General features: G+C 59.7%; 1 protein-coding gene across 1 annotated transcript in view; it reads left to right on the top strand.

Moving 5' to 3' along the window:
- The window catches only part of LOC144952535 (uncharacterized), an 80,387-nt gene extending 61,627 nt beyond the window's left edge, over positions 1-18,760 (top strand). Inside the window, exons 5-11 of the mRNA XM_078882984.1 lie at positions 87-171; positions 801-978; positions 2,871-3,055; positions 6,491-6,643; positions 9,862-9,951; positions 14,965-15,163; positions 16,517-18,760. Of these exons, the coding sequence (XP_078739110.1) occupies positions 87-171; positions 801-978; positions 2,871-3,055; positions 6,491-6,643; positions 9,862-9,951; positions 14,965-15,163; positions 16,517-18,401 (2,775 nt within the window). The 3' untranslated portion in view covers positions 18,402-18,760. The remainder of the gene's footprint in view (positions 1-86; positions 172-800; positions 979-2,870; positions 3,056-6,490; positions 6,644-9,861; positions 9,952-14,964; positions 15,164-16,516) is intronic.
- Positions 18,761-22,951: the final 4,191 nt, after the last annotated feature.

Consider the following 22,951-nt stretch of genomic DNA (forward strand, 5'->3'; position numbering starts at 1 on the left):
TGTCACGGCGCGTGTGTCACGGCGCGTGTGTCACGGCGCGTGTGTCACGGTGCGTGTGTCACGGTACGTGTGTCACGGTGCTACAGGAGGACACGATGGAGGTGGAGGAGTTTCTGAAAGAGGCGGCTGTCATGAAGGAGATCAAACACCCAAACCTGGTGCAGCTCCTGGGTTAGCGCTCACCCAGCCCCTCACCCACCCACCCAGCCCCTCACCCACCCACCACCTCACCCACCCACCCACCCACCACCTCACCCACCCACCCAGCCCCTCACCCACCCACCCACCCACCACCTCACCCACCCACCCAGCCCCTCACCCACCAACCCAGCCCCTCACCCACCCACCCACCCACCACCTCACCCACCCACCACCTCACCCACCCAGCCCCTCACCCACCCACCCCACCCTCACCCCCACCCCACCCTCCCCCCCACCCCACCCTCCCCCTCACCCACCGTCCCCACCCACCACCTCACCCACCCCCCCCCCACCCACCACCTCACTCACCACCTCACCCACCGCCTCCACCCACCCCCCCACCACCTCACTCCTCCCCGCACCCACCACCTCACCCACCCACCCCCCCACCCACCCCCCCCACCCACCACCTCACCCACCACCTCACCCACCCACCCCACCCCCCCACCCACCCACCACCTCACCCACCCCCACCCACCCACCACTAACACCCCCCCCCCCACCACCCACCCACGCGTGTGCATGGCCCATCACACACACACACGTGTCCGCCGCGTGTCCGTGACGCGCTCGCCGCGTGCGCGTGTGCGCGTGTCCAGGCGTGTGCACGAGGGAGCCGCCCTTCTACATCGTCACGGAGTTCATGCCGCGCGGCAACCTGCTGGACTTCCTGCGGGACTGCAGCCGCGCCGAGGTGACGGCCGTGGTGCTGCTGTACATGGCCACGCAGATCTCCTCCGCCATGGAGTACCTGGAGCGCAAGAACTTCATACACCGGTGAGACGCGACAGCCCCCCCCCCCTCCTCCCCCTGACTACCGTCGCCCCTGACTACCGTCGCCCCTGACTACCGTCGCCCCTGACTACCGTCGCCCCTCCCTGACTACCGCCTCCCCCTCCTGACTACCGCCCCCCCCCTGACTACCGCCCCCCCCCCGACTACCTCCACCCCACCCACCACCACCTCCCCCCCCCCTCCTCCCCCTGACTACCGTCGCCCCTGACTACCGTCGCCCCTGACTACCGTCGCCCCTCCCTGACTACCGCCTCCCCCTCCTGACTACCGCCCCTCCCCTGACTACCGCCCCCCCCCCGACTACCTCCACCCCACCCACCACCTCCCCCCCCCCCCCTCCTCCCCCTGACTACCGTCGCCCCTGACTACCGTCGCCCCTGACTACCGTCGCCCCTCCCTGACTACCGCCTCCCCCTCCTGACTACCGCCCCTCCCCTGACTACCGCCCCCCCCCGACTACCTCCACCCCACCCACCACCACCTCCCCCCCCACTACTTCCCCCGCCCCCCCTGACTACCGCCCCCCCCCTGACTACCGCCCTCCCCCTGGCTACTGTCGCCCCTGACTACTGCCCCCCCCCTGACTACCGCCCTCCCCCTGGCTACTGTCGCCCCTGACTACCGCCCCCCCCCCTGACTACCGCCCTCCCCCTGGCTACTGTCGCCCCTGACTACTGCCCCCCCCCGACTACCGCCCCCCCCCCCCCACTACCTCCACCCCACCCACCACCACCTCCTCCCCACTACCTCCCCCACCCACCCTGAAACGGGCCTGAGTATTTGACCACCCACTGACGGCGGGGTTGGCTCTGTTGGGATTGGTCAATAAAGCGACCAATCCGGTTGCACGGCGTACGGGGACGGTCGCGAGTTCATCTCCTGGTCATCACCACCACCACCAACACCGCCGCCGCTGCCACCGCCTCCACCACCGTCACCACAATCACCACCATTCCCTGATCATGACCACCACTACTACCACCACCACCGCCACCACCAACACCGCCGCCGCCGCCACCACCACCGTCACCACAATCACCACCATTCCCACGATCATGACCACCACCATCACCACTGCGACCGCCACCACCACCACAATCACCACCATTCCCACGATCATGACCACCGCCAACGTCACCACCATCACCACCACCAGAATCTCCACCATTCCCACGATCATGACCACCGCCACCACCTCCACCGCCGCCCGCAACCGTCACCACTCTCCACCACCACCACAACCACCGCCACCACAATCACCACCATTCCCACAATCATGACCACCGTCACCGCCACCACCTCCACCACCTCCGTCGCCCGCAACCATCACCACCCGCCACCCGCCACCACCACTACCACCGCGACCGGCACCTCCACCACCGCCACCAAAATCACCACCATTCCCACGATCATGACCACCTCCACCACCACCACCACCGCCACCGCCACCACCACTACCACCGCGACCGGCACCTCCACCACCACCTCCACCACCACCACCATCACCACCACCACCGCCACCACCACCGCCACCACCATCATCACCATTCCCACGATCATGACCACCACCACCATCACCACCGCCACCGCCACCACCACCGCCACCACCATCACCACCATTCCCACGATCATGACCACCTCCACCACCACCGCCACCGCCACCACCACCGCCACCACAATCACCACCATTCCCACGATCATGACCACCTCCACAACCACCACCATCACCACCGCCACCGCCACCACCACCGCCACCACCATCATCACCATTCCCACGATCATAACCACCTCCACCGCCACCACCGCCACCGCCACCACCACCACCACCGTCGCCCCTCCCCGCGGCTGGACTGACCGCTGCCGCGCTCCTCCAGGGACCTGGCGGCGCGGAACTGCCTGGTGAGCGAGAATCACGTGGTGAAGGTGGCGGACTTTGGGCTGAGCCGGCTGATGACGGGCGACACGTACACGGCGCGCGCCGGAGCCAAGTTCCCCATCAAGTGGACGGCGCCCGAGAGCCTGGCCTACAACAAGTTCTCCATCAAGTCCGACGTGTGGGGTGGGACGGAAAGCCGCGCTCGCTCGCACTCCGCTCGCTCGCACTCACACTCGCTCACTCGCACTCACACTCGCACTCACTCACTCACGCACTCTCGCTCGCTTGTTCTCACTCACGCTCGCTCACACTCACGCTCGCTCTCTCGCTCTCTCTCACTCACGCGCCCGAGAGCCTGGCCTACAACAAGTTCTCCATCAAGTCCGACGTGTGGGGTGGGACGGAAAGCCGCGCTCGCTCGCACTCACGCTCGCTCACACTCACTCACGCTCACTCGCTCTCACTCACTCGCACTCACGCTCGCTCGCACACTCACTCTCTCTCACACTCGCTCTCACTCTTGCTTTCACGCTCGCTCGCTCTCACGCTCGTTCACTCTCGCTTTCACGCTCGCTCGCTCCCCCTCGCTCGCTCTCACACACGCTCACCCCCCCTCACTTACTCACACTCGCTCACACTTACACTTGCTCGCTCACACTCACACCCCCTCGCTCACACACTCACTCGCTCACACTCACTCATGCTCGCTTGCTCACACTCACTCACACTTGCCCGCTCACACTCACACTTGCCCGCTCACACTCACGCCCCCTCGCTCGCACTCACTCGCTCACACTCACTCGCTCACACTCACTCACACTCACTCGCTCACACTCACTCGCTCACACTCACTCGCTCACACTCACTCACACTCACTCGCTCACACTCACTCGCTCACACTCACTCACACTCACTCGCTCACACTCACTCGCTCACACTCACTCACTCGCTCACACTCACTCGCTCACACTCGCTCACACTCACTCGCTCACACTCACTCGCTCACACTCACCCCACTCACTCGCTCACACTCACCCCACTCTCTCGCTCACACTCACCCCACTCACTCGCTCACACTCACCCCACTCACTCGCTCGCACTCACCCCACTCACTCGCTCACACTCACCCCACTCACTCGCTCACACTCACCCCACTCACTCGCTCACACTCACCCCACTCACTCGCTCACACTCACCCCACTCTCTCGCTCACACTCACCCCACTCACTCGCTCACACTCACCCCACTCACTCGCTCACACTCACTCACACTCACTCGCTCACACTCACCCCACTCACTCGCTCACACTCACCCCACTCTCTCGCTCACACTCACCCCACTCACTCGCTCACACTCACCCCACTCTCTCGCTCACACTCATTCACACTCACTCGCTCACACTCACCCCACTCACTCGCTCACACTCACCCCACTCACTCGCTCACACTCACCCCACTCTCTCGCTCACACTCACCCCACTCACTCGCTCACACTCACCCCACTCACTCGCTCACACTCACTCACACTCACTCGCTCACACTCACCCCACTCACTCGCTCACACTCACCCCACTCACTCGCTCACACTCACCCCACTCACTCGCTCACACTCACCCCACTCACTCGCTCACACTCACCCCACTCACTCGCTCACACTCACCCCACTCACTCGCTCACACTCACCCCACTCACTCACTCACACTCACCCCACTCACTCGCTCACACTCACCCCACTCACTCGCTCACACTCACCCCACTCACTCGCTCGCACTCACCCCACTCACTCGCTCACACTCACCCCACTCACTCGCTCACACTCACTCACACTCACTCGCTCACACTCACCCCACTCACTCGCTCACACTCACCCCACTCACTCGCTCACACTCACCCCACTCACTCGCTCACACTCACCCCACTCACTCGCTCGCACTCACCCCACTCACTCGCTCACACTCACCCCACTCACTCGCTCACACTCACCCCACTCACTCACACTCACCCCACTCACTCGCTCACACTCACCCCACTCACTCGCTCACACTCACCCCACTCACTCGCTCGCACTCACCCCACTCACTCGCTCACACTCACCCCACTCTCTCGCTCACACTCACCCCACTCACTCACTCACACTCACCCCACTCACTCGCTCACACTCACCCCACTCACTCGCTCACACTCACCCCACTCTCTCGCTCACACTCACCCCACTCACTCGCTCACACTCACCCCACTCACTCGCTCACACTCACCCCACTCACTCGCTCACACTCACCCCACTCACTCGCTCACACTCACCCCACTCACTCGCTCGCACTCACCCCACTCACTCGCTCGCACTCACCCCACTCACTCGCTCACACTCACCCCACTCACTCGCTCGCACTCACTCACACTCACTCGCTCACACTCACCCCACTCACTCACTCACACTCACCCCACTCACTCGCTCACACTCACCCCACTCACTCGCTCACACTCACTCACACTCACTCGCTCACACTCACCCCACTCACTCGCTCACACTCACCCCACTCACTCGCTCACACTCACCCCACTCACTCGCTCACACTCACCCCACTCACTCGCTCGCACTCACCCCACTCTCTCGCTCACACTCACCCCACTCACTCGCTCACACTCACCCCACTCACTCGCTCACACTCACCCCACTCACTCGCTCACACTCACCCCACTCACTCGCTCACACTCACCCCACTCACTCGCTCACACTCACCCCACTCACTCACTCACACTCACCCCACTCTCTCGCTCACACTCACCCCACTCTCTCGCTCACACTCACCCCACTCACTCGCTCACACTCACCCCACTCTCTCGCTCACACTCACCCCACTCACTCGCTCACACTCACCCCACTCACTCGCTCACACTCACCCCACTCTCTCGCTCACACTCACCCCACTCACTCGCTCACACTCACCCCACTCACTCGCTCACACTCACCCCACTCACTCGCTCACACTCACCCCACTCTCTCGCTCACACTCACCCCACTCACTCGCTCACACTCACTCACACTCGCTCGCTCACACTCACCCCACTCACTCGCTCACACTCACCCCACTCACTCGCTCACACTCACCCCACTCTCTCGCTCACACTCACCCCACTCACTCGCTCGCACTCACCCCACTCACTCGCTCACACTCACCCCACTCTCTCGCTCACACTCACCCCACTCACTCGCTCACACTCACCCCACTCACTCGCTCACACTCACCCCACTCACTCGCTCACACTCACCCCACTCTCTCGCTCACACTCACCCCACTCTCTCGCTCGCACTCACCCCACTCACTCGCTCACACTCACTCACACTCACTCGCTCACACTCACCCCACTCACTCGCTCACACTCACCCCACTCACTCGCTCACACTCACCCCACTCACTCGCTCACACTCACTCACACTCTCTCGCTCACACTCATCCTCCTCTCTCACTCACCCCCCCCCCCCCCCGCTCTCACTCACACTCACCCCCCCCTCATAACCGCCCCGGCGTACTTAACACAACCGCGACTACCGCCCTGGCGTACGTAGCTCAGCCGCGCTAACCCCGCCCCGCGTTGCGTGCGCGTGTCCCGAGCGCAGCGTTCGGCGTGCTGCTGTGGGAGATCGCCACGTACGGCCTGTCGCCCTACCCGGGCATCGACCTCTCGCAGGTCTACGAGCGCCTGGAGAAGGGATACCGCATGGACCGCCCCAAGGGGTGCCCGCACCCCGTCTACCAGCTCATGCGCTCCTGTGGGTGGCACCGCCGCTACGCAACGCACCGCACGCAACGCACGCACCGCACGCACCGCACGCAACGCACACACCGCACGCAACGCACGCACCGCACACACCGCACGCAACGCACACACCGCACACACCGCACGCAACACACACACACACACACCGCACACACTTCACACCCCCACACACACCGTACAGATGGCACGCACACACCGCACACGCACACACTGCACACACACACACACCACACACACACCGCACACACACACACTACACACACACACACACCGCACACACACCGCACACACACACACCGCACACACACACACCACACACACACACCACACACACACACCACACACACACCGCACACACACCGCACACACACCGCACACACACACACACCGCTCACACTCAGTCCCGGCACCAGTTAGGCAGGGACTGCAACTACAACTAAACGCTGCTGCTGCTGCTGCTGCTCAGTCGAGTAGTTTTAAAAGTGTTCGTCCGCCTGTTATGCACAACTTCTTCCGCACCGTACGTAGTCAACCGTACGGAACGGGGTTTTTAAATTAAGACTAAACAAAACTGTTTTAGCAGGTAAGGCCCCACTGGGTCGGGATGGAACCCACGACCTCCTGTATACCAGGCGAGGTAGTTAACATCTCCTAGCCACCGTGATGATGATGATGATGATGAGAGAGTGAGACGCAGACTCCAAATATACAGCAGCAGCAGGCATCGTCAGGGTCGGTATTGAACCCACGACCTCCTGTATGCCAGGCGAGGTAGTTCACATCTCATAGCCACCGTGATGATGATGATGATGATGAGAGAGTGAGATGCAGACTCCAAATATACAGCAGCAGCAGCAGGCATCGTCAGGTTCGAGATCGAACCCACGACCTCCTGTAGACCAGGCGAGGTAGTTCACATCTCATAGCCACCGTGATGATGATGAGAGAGTGAGATGCAGACTCCAAATATACAGCAGCAGCAGGCATCATCAGGGTCGGGATGGAACCCACGACCTCCTGTATACCAGGCGAGGTAGTTCACATCTCATAACCACCGTAATGATGATGATGTTGAGAGAGTGAGATGCAGACTCCAAATATACAGCAGCTGCAGGCATCATCAGGGTCGGGATGGAACCCACGACCTCCTGTATACCAGGCGAGGTAGTTCACATCTCCTAGCCACCGTGATGATGATGAGAGAGAGATGCAGACTCCAAATATACAGCAGCAGCAGGCATCATCAGGGTCGGGATGGAACCCACGACCTCCTGTATACCAGGCGAGGTAGTTCACATCTCCTAGCCACCGTGATGATGATGAGAGAGAGATGCAGACTCCAAATATACAGCAGCAGCAGGCATCGTCAGGTTCGAGATCGAACCCACGACCTCCTGTATACCAGGCGAGGTAGTTCACATCTCATAGCCACCGTGATGATGATGAGAGAGAGACGCAGACTCCAAATATACAGCAGCAGCAGGCATCGTCAGGGTCGGGATCGAACCCACGACCTCCTGTGTACCAGGCGAGGTAGTTCACATCTCCTAGCCACCGTGATGATGATGAGAGAGAGATGCAGACTCCAAATATACAGCAGCAGCAGGCATCGTCAGGTTCGAGATCGAACCCACGACCTCCTGTATACCAGGCGAGGTAGTTCACATCTCCTAGCCACCGTGATGATGATGAGAGAGACACACAGACTCCAAATATGCAGCAGCAGCAGCAGGCATCGTCAGGGTCGGGATGGAACCCACGACCTCCTGTAGACCAGGCGAGGTAGTCAACATCTCCTAGCCACCACAACGCATGGCCTGGCTCGGGGCTTGTGGAAAATCCTGAGCACGTGGACGGGGGGAACGGGCTCGGAGCAGGCACGGGTTGAGCACATGGCTCCTCCTGGAGATTCGTGAATGTGATGTATCTCCCGGTGTGAATCCTGATTCTGTCTTAATTTGGGAGCTTTTTTTTAATTTTCGTGTGCCTGTACACTCCTCTCTGTGTGTGCCGTTGTGATGTCTGTCTGCTTGTATGTCGGTCTATAGTTTTCTAGTTGGATTTTTGTTGCTATTTTCTTTTATGCCTGATGATGATTGCTTGTGTTGCAATCGAAACGTCGTAATGTGTTGTTTTATTTTGATTTATTATTTTATTTTCAGACGTGACTTAACCGAAAAGAACCAAAGAATAATCCTGATTCTGGTTTCTCTAGCCACAGCCAGGCCAGACAGAGCCTCACGAGTGCGGAGTGCTGCTGCTGGTGGTTGACTGCGTGTGCGGTGGTGGATTGCTTGGTGATTGTGGTGGTGGACGGTGCGGTTGGTTGACTGCGTGATGGTGGATTTTGTGGTTGGTTGACTGTGTGGGTGGTTGACTGCGTGTGCGGTGGTGGATTGCTTGGTGATTGTGGTGGTGGACGGTGCGGTTGGTTGACTGCGTGATGGTGGACTTTGTGGTTGGTTGACTGTGTGGGTGGTTGACTGCGTGGGTGGTTGACTGTGTGGGTGGTTGACTGTGTGGGTGGTTGACTGTGTGGGTGGTTGACTGTGTGGGTGGTTGACTGTGTGGGTGGTTGACTGTGTGGGTGGTTGACTGTGTGGGTGGTTGACTGTGTGGGTGGTTGACTGTGTGGGTGGTTGACTGTGTGGGTGGTTGATTGCGTGGTTGACTGTGTGGGTGGTTGACTGGGTGATGGTGGTGGATTGCTTGGTGATTGTGGTGGTGGACGGTGCGGTTGGTTGACTGCGTGACGGTGGACTTTGTGGTTGGTTGACTGTGTGGGTGGTTGACTGCGTGGTTGATTGTGTGGGTGGTTGACTGCGTGGTTGACTGTGTGGGTGGTTGACTGCGTGGTTGACTGTGTGGGTGGTTGACTGCGGTTGACTGTGTGGGTGGTTGACTGGGTGGGTGGTTGGTTGACTGCATGGTTGACTGTGTGGGTGGTTGACTGCGTGGTTGACTGTGTGGGTGGTTGACTGTGTGGGTGGTTGACTGTGTGGGTGGTTGACTGTGTGGGTGGTTGACTGCGTGGTGGAATGTGCGGTTGGTTGACTGCGTGATGGTTGATTTTGTGGTTGGTTGACTGTGTGGGTGGTTGACTGTGTGGGTGGTTGACTGTGTGGGTGGTTGACTGCGTGGTTGACTGTGTGGGTGGTTGACTGTGTGGTGGTTGACTGTGTGGGTGGTTGACTGTGGTTGACTGTGCAGGTTGGCAGTGGAATCCGCTGGACCGGCCTTCGTTTGCCGAGACTCACCGCGCCTTCGACACCATGTTCCATGACTCCAGCATCTCCGACGGTGACCGCACGTACACACACACACGTACACACACACATACACACACGCACACACACACACGTACACACACACACACATACACACACGCACACACACACACGTACACACACACACACGTACACACACACACGTACATACACACACACACACGTACACACACACACGTACACACGCACACGTACACACGCACATACACACACGTACACACACGCACATACACACACGTGCACACACACGCACAAACACGTACACACGCACATACACACGCGTACACACACGCACATACACACACACACACACGCACATACACACACACACACACGTACACACACGCACGTACACACACGTACACACACACCTACACACACGCACACACGCACAAACACACACGTACACACACGCACATACACACACGTACACACGCACATACACGCACATACACACACGTACACACACACATACACACACGCACAAACACACACATACACACACGTACACACACACACGTACACACACACACGTACACACGCACATACACACACGTACACACGCACATACACACACGTACACACACACATACACACGCACACACGCACAAACGCACACGTACACACACGCACATACACACACGCACACACGCACAAACACACGCACACACACGCACGTACACACGCACACACACACACGTACACACACACACGTACACACGCACATACACACACGTACACACACGCACATACACACACGTGCACACACACATACACACACGTACACACTCACACACACACGTACACACACACGCACAAACACGTACACACGCACATACACACACGTACACACACGCACATACACACACACACACACATACACACACGTACACACACGCACACACGCACAAACACACACGTACACACACGCACATACACACACGTACACACGCACATACACACACGTACACACACACATACACACACGCACACACGCACATACACATGCACATACACACACGCACATACACACACGTATACACGCACATACACACATGTACACACACACACGTACACACACGTACATACACACACGTACACACGCACATACACACACGTACACACACGCACATACACACACACACACATACACACACGCACACACACGCACATACACACACGTACACGCACACATACACACACGCACACACGCACAAACACACACGTACACACACGCACATACACACACGTACACACACACATACACACACGCACACACGCACATACACATGCACATACACACACGCACATACACACACGTATACACGCACATACACACATGTACACACACACACGTACACACACGTACATACACACGTACACACGCACATACACACACGTACACACACATACACACGCACACACGCACAAACGCACACGTACACACACGCACATACACACACGTACACACGCACAAACACACGCACACACACGCACGTACACACACGCACATACACACACGTACACACGCACATACACACACGTACACACACACATACACACACGTACACACGCACATACACATGCACATACACACACGCACATACACACACGTATACACGCACATACACACATGTACACACACACACGTACACACACGTACATACACACACGTATGTACACACACGTACACACGCACATACACACACGCACATACACACACGTACACACGCACACACACGTACACACGCACATACACACACGTACACACGCACATACACACACGTACACACGTACACACACGCACACACACACACGTACACACGCACATACACACACGCACACGTACACACGCACATACACACACGCACATACACGCACACACACACACGTACGTACACACGCACATATACACACGCACATACACACACGTACACACACGCACATACACACACGTACGTACACACGCACATACACACACGTACACACGCACATACACACACGTACACACGCACATACACACACGTACACACGCACATACACACACGTACACACGCACATACACACACGTACACACGCACATACACACACGTACACACGCACATACACAGCAGGAACTGTGTATTGATAATTACAAGCCCATTGGCTGCAGAGTCTAGTAGCCTTCTACCGTTGTTATTGAGCTGGTCATGATGCCAGCATCATGACCAACTCGGGCATTAAAGTCACCCAACAGGATGACTCTATCCCGAGGGGACACTTTAGCCTGCACCTGTGACAGGAGGTCATAGAAGGCATCTGACTCATCGGCCTTGCCTGCATCGCTCCACTGATGCTCATCTTCGCTGGGGGTAAAAGAAACCACGACCACCTCTGGTTGATGGGAAGGCGAGCCCAAAGTAGCCTGGGGCTTATAGCTTCCCACACCTCACCGCTACACTCCCACGCCCCCTTCATTATTTTGTTCAGTAGAAGAGCCACTCCCTGCTGTTTGGCAGTCTCCTGCCCCGAGTAGAGGACTGTCCACCCCTCATGGCAGGAGCTAGAGCCAGTCCACCGGACCTCCTGAATACCGCAGAGATCCAGGCGGTACTGGTCCAGCTCTAGACAGAGGAGTGGCAGGCTCTCCTCCGCAGTGAGCGTTTGAACATTCCACGTGGCCATCCGTAGTGGCTTTTTGTTGTTTCTGGAGGAGCCCCGAGGGTGAAGATGCAATCTCCTGGCTCCGCCAAATGGGGGTTGGCCAGGAAACGCCATAGACGCCTGTCCCCCCCGGGGCCTCCTGCACGAGCTTGGTTAGATTTTTAACACGTGGCTTAGTGGTACTTGTGTAATAAAGCTCGTTGAGGCGACTTCTGGAATCCGTCTTTTATTCAACTTGTATACAGCTTTTCCTTCACGCTGTTGACAGGCAGCGTGAGAGGGACAGATAGAGATAGAGACACACTGCCACGTGGCAGCCTGGACCACGTGGCAGCCTGGACCACGTGGCAGCCTGGACCACGTGGCAGCCTGGACCACGTGGCAGCCTGGACCACGTGGCAGCCTGGACCAGGTGGCAGCCTGGACCACGTGGCAACCCGGAGCCCCGCTCCCGCGTGGCCCCCTTCCTCCGTTCGTTCCCGTTCTGACCACGTGTCGTTCGTCTCCACCCCTATTTAATACTCGGGTCACGTGGTACGTTTCCACCAATCCTGGTTAGCCTCCATGGAATATTCCAGGCTCCCTTGTAAGCTGCCGGGACCACGCCCCTGACTCATCTCCCCATTGGCTGTGGCCAAAGCCAGCAGAACCAATGCCCTACTTACAGCTGTCACCTTTCCATTACGTCAGGGCCACGCCCCTAGGCTTCCCCCCATTGGCTATAAACCAGGACCGGCAGAGCCACTCACCATGACGAGTTGTGATACGTCATTGAGCCGGATATATCCTCACATTACACTTGGATGGAAGGTGGAGGGGTTAACCAGCCCCTCGCACCCGTCCAGAGCCCCCCATTGGCCGCAGTGGTGGCTACAAGAGCCAATGCTCACAGCGTTACCAACCGGCACCACACACACAAACAGCCATAGACAAAGATCCCCCGTATAGCCTTAACAGACTGTAGGGGCAAGTGCTGTTAGCGAGCACCTATGAAGGCCGGAACGGTATACGAGGGGGTGGGTGGCCAGCACCACGCCCGACCGCCTTTGTCTCCCCCAGTGGCGATGTTTACACACCGCACCAGGTACTCATTTCAGGCTGAGTCGACCTAGGGGAGGCCCGGGACCAGTTCAGATAATCGTCACCGGTGTTGGCCGTGAGCGCGAATCGAACCCGGGTTGCCGGGTTCATAGCGCAGCGCGCTAACCGCTACACCACCGCTCCCCACACACACACACACACAGCCACACACACAGCCACACACACAGACACACACACACACAGCCACACACACAGCCACACACATGCAGATATGTAATGGGTTCCGGAGACACTTGTAGAGGTAACTTCTTTATTACAATACAACACTCCCAACAGTCCTCATACTCTGTTACAGCCTAGGTACACAGCCTAGGTACACAGCCTAGGTACACAGCCTAGGTACACTGCCTAGATACACAGCCTAGGTACACAGCCTAGGTACACAGCCTAGGTACACTGCCTAGATACACAGCCTAGGTACACAGCCTAGGTACACAGCCTAGGTACACAGCCTAGGTACACAGCCTAGGTACACAGCCTAGGTACACAGCCTAGGTACACAGCCTAGGTACACAGCCTAGGTACACAGCCTAGGTACACAGCCTAGGTACACAGCCTAGGTACACTGCCTAGGTACACAGCCTAGGTACACTGCCTAGATACACAGCCTAGGTACACAGCCTAGGTACACAGCCTAGGTACACTGCCTATATACACAGCCTAGCGACACAGCCTAGGTACACAGCCTAGGTACACAGCCTAGGTACACAGCCTAGGTACACAGCCTAGATACACTACTCTGGCTACACTCTGGGGTCCTCCGGCTACAATTTCCCTAGGGGAGGCTACCTGACCCGACCGAGCCAAGGTGCGGGTCTGGACTCTGGCTTCCTCGGAACTCGCCCTCACAAGGACGTAGAGCCGGGAGTCCCAGAGTCCCACCACTGGCCCTCACAGCGTCCCGGCCCTCACAAGGACAAGCGGGACGAGGGGGTCCAGGGTCCTAAGCTGGCTGGCGGGTCTTGGGTCTTGAGCTGCGACTGGCCCCGATCAGCCAGGGAGCTGCCCTTTTATGCCTCGTCCCTAACGAGGGGTGGGGTTGTGTGCGCCCCCAGAAATCCCACAGAGCACACACAGCCCCCCCCGTTGGTGGCGCCAAGGGGCTTAACTGTCTGGGGTGCCTGGGATCCTAGCACCTGGCGCCAAGGGGCTTATCTGCCTAGGGTCCCAGAGCCCCCAGCAGTCCCCCCTCCCCTCTTATGGCGCTACAGACACACACACACTCGTTCTAGCGTGAATCACCGACAACCCCCTCACCCCCCACCCCCCCCCCCCCCCACAGAGGTGGAGCGAGAGCTGGAGAAGAAGGCCGTGGCGCCGTCTCCGCTCTCGGCCGGCGGCGGCACCGGCGGCGCCGTCGTCACGGCCAACGCCGCCGGGGGACCCGCGGCGCCGGGCGCCAGCGTCGGCGTCCGGGCGCCGGAGCTGCCCCCCAAGACCCCCAAGAGCAAGGAGGGGCCCGAGGGGGGGGGGGGCCCCCGGCGCGGAGGGGCGAGAGTGGGGGGGGGCAGGCGGCGACGGCGCCGCGACGGCGCCTGGGGGGCAGCAGCAGCAGCAGCACGGCAGCGCAAACACCCTGCCCCGCACGGCGCACAGCCACGACTCTGGTACCCTCACTCACCTTACTCACTCCCTCCCCTCTCCCATCCCCCCTCCCTCCCCTCCCTCCCGTCCCCCCTCCCCTGCCTCCCTCCTATGGTGGTAACGATGACAGCGGGTAAAAGGGTCAAGGTAAAGGGTAACGGTGTCGACATGCCAACGGGTAAGGTAAAGGGTAACAGGGTAAAGGTAGTTCGGAAGAATTACCCGGTAGGGTAAAGGTAGCGCGAAGTGTTACCCGGTAAATACGGCGCCTTGTTTACTGCTAGAAGCTCCGTCGTGCAGTCCGTGGCTTCCATCTAGTAAGTAATATTAAAACAAACTTTTTTAAAAACACGTTTTTATGAAATGTACTATTAACGGCAGAACTCCACGACTCCAGGAAGTGGCCCCGAAGCTTGCGACAACGTAAGGGACCGTGGCCAATTACAGCCAACGTCAGTTGAGCGTGGACAATTAGACCCAAGCCGAAACATAACATGTAAAATATAATGTTTAAAAATATATATTTTTTTATATAATATAGTATTGTCACCAGTATGACACACGTATACCAAGTTTGCAGTCGATACCACATTGGGAAGTGGGTTAAAATTGAGTTACAAGATTTGAGGATACGACAACGACGATGACGACGACAACAACGACAACAACAACGACGATGACAACGACAACAACAAGCGTGTAAAATTGGAATCATCGAGAGTATTCTATATGATTAAAGCGCTCTACCTTATAGCATTTACCGTTATAAACCTTGTTCATGTGTAGTAGTTCCCTGGTAATTACCCTGTAATCGGATAATTTGTATGGGGTAAGGGTAAAAGGTAGGGTCGTTGTTTTTACATTTTAACTTTTACCTTACCTTGCCGAGGCCTAGTGGTGGCCGTGGTGGCGGCAATGTCGACGACGGTGCCGCTGCTGCTGATGACGGTGCCGTTGCTGCTGATGATGCTGCTGCTGATGACGTTACCGCTGCTGCTGATGACGTTGCCGCTGATGATGCTGCTGCTGATGACGTTACCGCTGCTGCTGATGACGTTGCCGCTGATGATGCTGCTGCTGATGACGTTACCGCTGCTGCTGATGACGTTGCCGCTGATGATGCTGCTGCTGATGACGTTACCGCTGCTGCTGATGACGTTGCTGCTGATGATGCTGCTGCTGATGACGTTACCGCTGCTGCTGATGACCTTGCCGCTGCCGCCGCCGCGTGTGTCCCCGCCGGCGCCCAGACCCGCAGGCCGAGCTGGACGAGCGCCAGCCGCAGGGCTTCTTCCGCGAGCGCAAGCCGGGCTCCCTCTTCAGCTCGCTCATGTGGAAGAAGAAGAAGCAGCAGGCGGCGGCGTCCGCGGTGGCGGCGACCGCCGCGGCCGCCGCGCCGGCAGCTGCGCCGGCGCCTCCGGCCGTGCCGGCTGCCGGAACTTCGCCGACGACGGCGACGACGGCGGTGGTGGCGACGGCGCCGCTGCCTCCCAAGCGGAGCAGCTCGTTCCGCGAGGCCGAGCCGCGGCGCCGGAGGGTCCCCGACTCTCCGGGGGGGGGGCAGTGCCGCCACCGCCGCCGCCGCCGGTGCAAACGGCGGCGCCCACCACCACCAGCAGCAGCAGCAGCAGCAGGGAGCGACGGCGAACGGGACAGGCGGCGCCGCGGCGCTGGCCAACGGGGGGCTGGCGGCTCTCGCTGGGTTCCTGCGGCGCGCCGACAAGCCGGAACGCGCCGGGGACAGGACGGCTGCCGTCGCCGCCGCCGCCGGCAGCGACGAGGAGGGGGGGGGTGACCTCCCAACGCGGCGCCGGCCAGCGGCCCCGCCGGCTCGGCGGGGGACGCCCAGCGCAGGGGCGGCGACGGCGCCGGGACGACGCCCTCCGCCGTCTCCGCCGGCGGCGGGAAGCGCTCGGCGCTCCCCCCGTGCCTGCCGACGCGCCGGCGCGGGGACGACTGCGGCAGCGGCGGCGCCGTCACCGGCTGCGTCAATGGCCGGGCCACCCCTCCGCCCAGGGGCTCCGCGGCGGCGCCGGCGGCGAGCGTCGCTCGGACGCTCCGGAGGTCGGCGGGCGCGGGGGACGCGGACGGCCCCGGGGTGACGCCGCGGCCCCGGCAGAGGGTGGCGCAGCGTGCCGCCACGCTGGCGTCCAGCGTGCGCGAGCGGGCGGCCGCCGTCAGCAGGGCGTCCGGGAGGACGGCGCCGCCGCCGGCCGCCGGCACGGAGACTGCCGCCTCTGCCGCCGCCACGACCTCCGGCGCCTCCGCCGCGAGCACCGTCACCGTCGCCGGTACCGCCGCCTCCCTGGGCACGAGCTCTCTGAGCCAGCGGCGGGCGGAGCTGGCGAGCCGGCACGGCTCGCCGGGCCCAGCCACTCTGGCGTCGCCGGGTGGCGGGAAGGAGCGGGGGGCCGGCGGGGGCCTCGTCGTCGGCGCCACCACGCAACTCCGCTCGGCGCGGCTGGGCGCCACGACGGCGCCGGCCGACGGGCGGCCCTCGGAGAGCGCCGGCGGCGGTGGCAGGGCCAGACCGGCGGCCAACGGGGACGGCGGCCGCGAGGGGGGCGGCCGCCGTCGCCGCGGCAACGCCGCCGAGGGGCGGGGCGAAGGGGGACGGCGTCCAACCCCGGGCCGGAGCGCGTCGCCGTCGGCGCCCACCAGCCCCGGCAGCACCAGCTGCTGGGCCCCCACGCGTCGGCGCGCTCCTCCCTGCGCAAGACGGCGGGCCCGGCGCGTCCCAGCGGGCAGAGCGTGACGCGCGACACGGTGCTGGAGCGGGCCGAGGCCCTGCGGGTGGCCGTCAACGGCGGCGCCGGCGGTGCCGGCGGCTCCTCCGCCTCCTCCGCCCTCCCTTCGGCGACGCCGGCACCGGCGCCGGCGGCCGTCGTGTCCCACGTGGCGGTGCTGGAGGCTGGGCAGCAGCTGCTGGCGTCGTGCCAGGCGTACGTGAGCGCCATCAAGCAGATGCGCACCAAGTTCGCGCTGCGCGAGGCCGTGGACAAGCTGGAGCTGGCGCTGCGCGAGCTGCGCGTGTCGCCGGGCTCGGCGTCGGCGCTGGGGCCCGGCGCGGCCGCCAGCGCCGCCGGCGCCCTCCTCGCCAGCGCCGACGACATCGCGCTCATCGTGACGAGGTAGCGACGGCGGTGGGAGAGGCAGGACGACGAGGATGAAGAGGAGGAAGAGACTCCACGTGGCTCCGAGATGCTGCCGGTTCCGGCACGGCCGACCGCCCCGCCGGGAGAGACTGACCGCGGCGGCGGCGCCGGTCAAACGGCAGATCGGAGGGGGCCTCGGCACAAGCGGGGGAGGGGGCGAGGGGGGCGGGAGGGGGATGATGCCCCCCCCCGACCACACCCCCCCCCCCGCACCTTCATCACGAGGACTTGGTAGACACACAGCGGCCTTTATCAAGCAAGCAATAGATGCTAAGGGTTTTGTTATCGACGAAGATGCTGTTCTTTTTTAGACACGGTGATGGGGTCCACTCTCACTTGGGGCGGTGACGGGGGGGGTTTACACAGTGGGGGGGGGGGGGTCACCTCCCCCCCCCCCCCCCCGGGGGGACAGGGAGTGGGGGTCCTGGTCACGTGGCTCAGCGAGGACGGTCGGTAAGAAGCGGCGAGCGCCGGCCATCGTGGTACCGGCAACATTGCTTGCCGCCCCCGCCCACCTCCCATCGCACCCCCCCCCCGCGACCTCCAACCCCGACTCCTCTCCTCCCCACGCTCCCCTATCTGTGCCTCCCCCCCCCCAACTTACCCCTCCCCGCCCCCCCCCCCGAGTGTTGTCCACGCTAGCCAAGTGTCCCAGCTGGGCGCCACCCACGCTCCCGTATAGCGCACACGCCCTCCGTGTCCCCCCCATCCCTCACCCACTCACCCGCACTCACCCCACTCACCCGCACTCACCCCCACTCACCCCCACTCACCCGCACTCACCCCCACGCGCACTCCTCGGTGCACGCGCGCGCGTGCGTGTGTGTGTTTGTATGCCGCCCACGTGGGCATCTTGCCGGTTTTTAATACTGTACCACGTGGTTGCTGTACCACGTGGGCTGCTCTCTCAGACTCTCGCCTCCGCTGTGTCGTCACCGTGTGTGTCACGTGTCTCACCGTGTGTGTGTGGTGTGTGTGGTGTGTGTGCGTGTGTGAGAGGGGGAGCGGTAGTGTAGCGGGTAGCGCAACGCCGCGCTACGAACCCGGCGACCCGAGTTCGATTCCCGCTCACCGGTCACGATTCATTGATCCGGTCCTGGGCCTCCGCTAGGTCGACTCGGCCTCAAATGAGTACCTGGTGTGTAAACATCGCCACTGGGGAGACAAAGGCGGTCGGGCGTGGTGCTGGTCACCCACCCCCTTCGTGTACCGTTCAGGCCATTGAAACCTCATTTGCCAGAAGAAAAAATATGATAATTGTTTTTTTACCATTTTTTATTTGGCAACAAAACTGACGCCTTTTTTTACAGTGCATGCATTATCAGAGTTATGTTTTTTGTTTGCATTACGACTGCAGGTATTGTGGTCTATGCAAACATGACTCCTTGTAAAAAGGTGTCAGTTTTGTTGCCAGATAGAAGGGTAAAAAAACAATTATCATAGTTTTTCTTCTGGCAAATGAGGTTCCAATGGTGTAAATGCTTTACCCTGAGCTCTCATACTCTGATGGTGCATTGTCTTTGAGTTGTGCGCCTTTTGGCGTCATCTGGTCCAACACCAATGGAGACTAGGCTCTAAGAAAAGCTGTCTCGGGTGTGGACCAATCAACTTCAAGGACACTGCATACATTATTGTAGGACTCGTACTCTCGTTGTCTTTCTTGTCTCGTTTATTCACGCATAGAGTTCACACCTCCTCCTCCTCCTCAGCATCGCTCCGTGTCTCTCCGTTTGCTCCGATGCACAACCCGCCATTAACAACACTCCACGTCTCCCCGTTCGCTCGCTCCGCTCCGCGACTTGGCTCGCTCACTCTCCTTCTCTCCCAAGGTCCGTTACTCCGCTGCTACCCTACTCTGTACTCACTCCGTCCGCTGCTACCACTGCTACCGTACACTGTGTTCTCTCTATCCACTGCTACCGTACACTGTATCCTCTCTAGCCACCCTTATCGTATCTATCCCTGCTCACTGCTGCTCCGTCTCTGTGCCGGGCACCAACCACTCCAACTCCCAACACCAACCAAGACTCCCGTCTCTCCGTTAAGCTGTGCCCTTTATCCCCGCACCAATCAGCCCCAATCAATTACTCCATCCCCCGCTTTGCTACTCGCCCCCAGGCCCCCAGCCTCACGTGACCATGTTATTGCTGCCAGGCCGGCGCCGGTCATTAGCCACTCACCCTCCTGACCAATCGCCGGCCTGCGTCCTCAGTCACCCCTAACACCTGTCGCGTCTCTTAACGACCCCCCCCCCCCCCTTAATGCCACGACAACAACAACCGTGTCCTCAGATGCTCCCACTGTACACTCTGCTCACTTGCCTAGCAACAGAACGCGTGGCGCGTGATATTTCAAGTCCTACATTATCAAAGTTATGTTTTTGTTTGCATTACGACTGCAGGTATTGTGGTCTATGCAAACCATTCAGGCGTTCAATAGGTGCTTGCTAACAGCACTTGCCCGCGTGGGGTGGAGCGGGGAGCGGTGGTGCAGCGCCACCATGCCAACCAAACCCGCCCAAGCCCAGCCAGCGACCCCCCCCACTTGGTTGCTCGGCAACGAATGAGAACCGCGAGGTACCTTGCCCGTCGCTCCTCTCGTCGTCATGGGGACGTAGCGAAACCCGACGTAGCGAAACCCACCGTCGCTACGGCAACTCCGCACATCATCCTCGCAGCGGTGGCGGTGGCTTTCCTGGCTGACCGTCGGGCGAAAGACGGGGTCACCGTGCGGCGCTTTCCGACTGCTGCTGCTTCCGCGGCCGTCTGGAACGCTCTTCCCCCGATGTCAGGAAGCCGCCACCTGCCGGGAGGCGATGCCGCACTTTGAAAGCGTCATCCAGATTGGCAAACTCCGTTCCTTTAGAGCCGATGCTGCTGCTGCTGCTGCTTGTTGTTGATGTTGTTGTGTGTTGTTAGTTTGTTGTCCACCACCACCACCACCCCCGCCACGCCGACGATGAGCGCGGTCGGCTACGTACGGTGCGAAAGAAGCTGAATATACACACATACTACACTATACACTACACTGCACACACTAAATACACGACTATACATTACACTATACACTACACTATACACTACACTATACACTACACTGCACACTACACTACACACACTACACGAAAAATACACTACACTATACACTACACTATACACTACACTAAATACACGACTATACATTACACTACACACTACTATACATAACACCACACATTACACTACTATACACGACACTATGCACTACACTAAACACACTAATATACACGGAAAAATACACTACACTATACACTACTATCCCCTAGACTATACACTACACTACCATGCACTAGGGCACTATACTCAATTGAGAACTAATTTCTTTACAACGACTTGTCGTGTGTTAGCTTGTTGGCACGTATGGTGCGAAAGAAGTTCAACACACACACCACGTTTTCCCCACTCGCAACGAACTACAACATCAGAGACGATTATCTAAACCGGTCCCGGGACTCCGCCTAGGTCGATTCAGCCTCAAATGAGTACATCTGGTGTAGCGTAGTAAACATCGCCACTGGGGAGACAAAGGCGGCCGGGCGTGGTGCTGGCCACCCACCCCCTCGTGTGTCACGGTGCCGGCCTTCATAGGTGCTACTCGCTAACAGCACTTGCCCCTACAGTCTGTTAAGGCTGTTAGCCTTTGGGTCCAGTGTAAAGCTACGGGGTCAGGGTCAGTCTACGGGGTCAGTGTCAGTCTATGGGGTCAGAGTCAGTCTACGGGGTCAGAGTCAGTCTACGGGGTCAGGCTACGGGGTCAGTGTCAGTCTACGGGGTCAGTGTCGGTCTACGGGGTCAGTGTCAGTCTACGGGGTCAGAGTCAGTCTACGGGGTCAGAGTCAGTCTACGGGGTCAGGCTACGGGGTCAGTGTCACGTGGTCAGTGTCGGTCTACGGGGTCAGTGTCGGTCTACGGGGTCAGTGTCACGTGGTCAGAGTCGGTCTACGGGGTCAGTGTCACGTGGTCAGAGTCGGTCTACGGGGTCAGAGTCAGTCTACGGGGTCAGTGTCACGTGGTCAGAGTCAGTCTACGGGGTCAGTGTCAGTCTACGTGGTCAGTGTCACGTGGTCAGTGTCGGTCTACGGGGTCAGACTATGGGGTCAGTCTACGGGGTCAGTGTCCGCCCTCCCCCCTCACCGTCCGCTCACCCCAATCCCAGAGCAGATGGAACCTTTGTCTGGGTGGAAACTTCTTTAGCTCTTGCTGCTATAGTAACCTTGTTCAATCTTGTTTTTGAAGCGCCTCAATTAAGGACATTTCAAAATTCCGTTCAGATTTGATAGGTCAACGTGTCTCTTAGGCGCCCTTGTGGGGTTCCTAGCGCGTAGCCGTCTAGACTGACTATAACATTGGACCCAGAGACTAACTGTGTCTCACCACCATCCTATCTCTCTTTGAATCCATCACCATCTCACGAAATCTCTAAACTGTGCTCCGAGTCTAAATGTCGAGGGGAAATAAGTATAACCCGTAAAAACAAAGTTTTTCACTATAA

The sequence above is a fragment of the Lampetra fluviatilis genome, chromosome 68 (assembly GCF_964198595.1).
Source record: "Lampetra fluviatilis chromosome 68, kcLamFluv1.1, whole genome shotgun sequence".
Lineage (NCBI taxonomy): Eukaryota > Metazoa > Chordata > Hyperoartia > Petromyzontiformes > Petromyzontidae > Lampetra > Lampetra fluviatilis.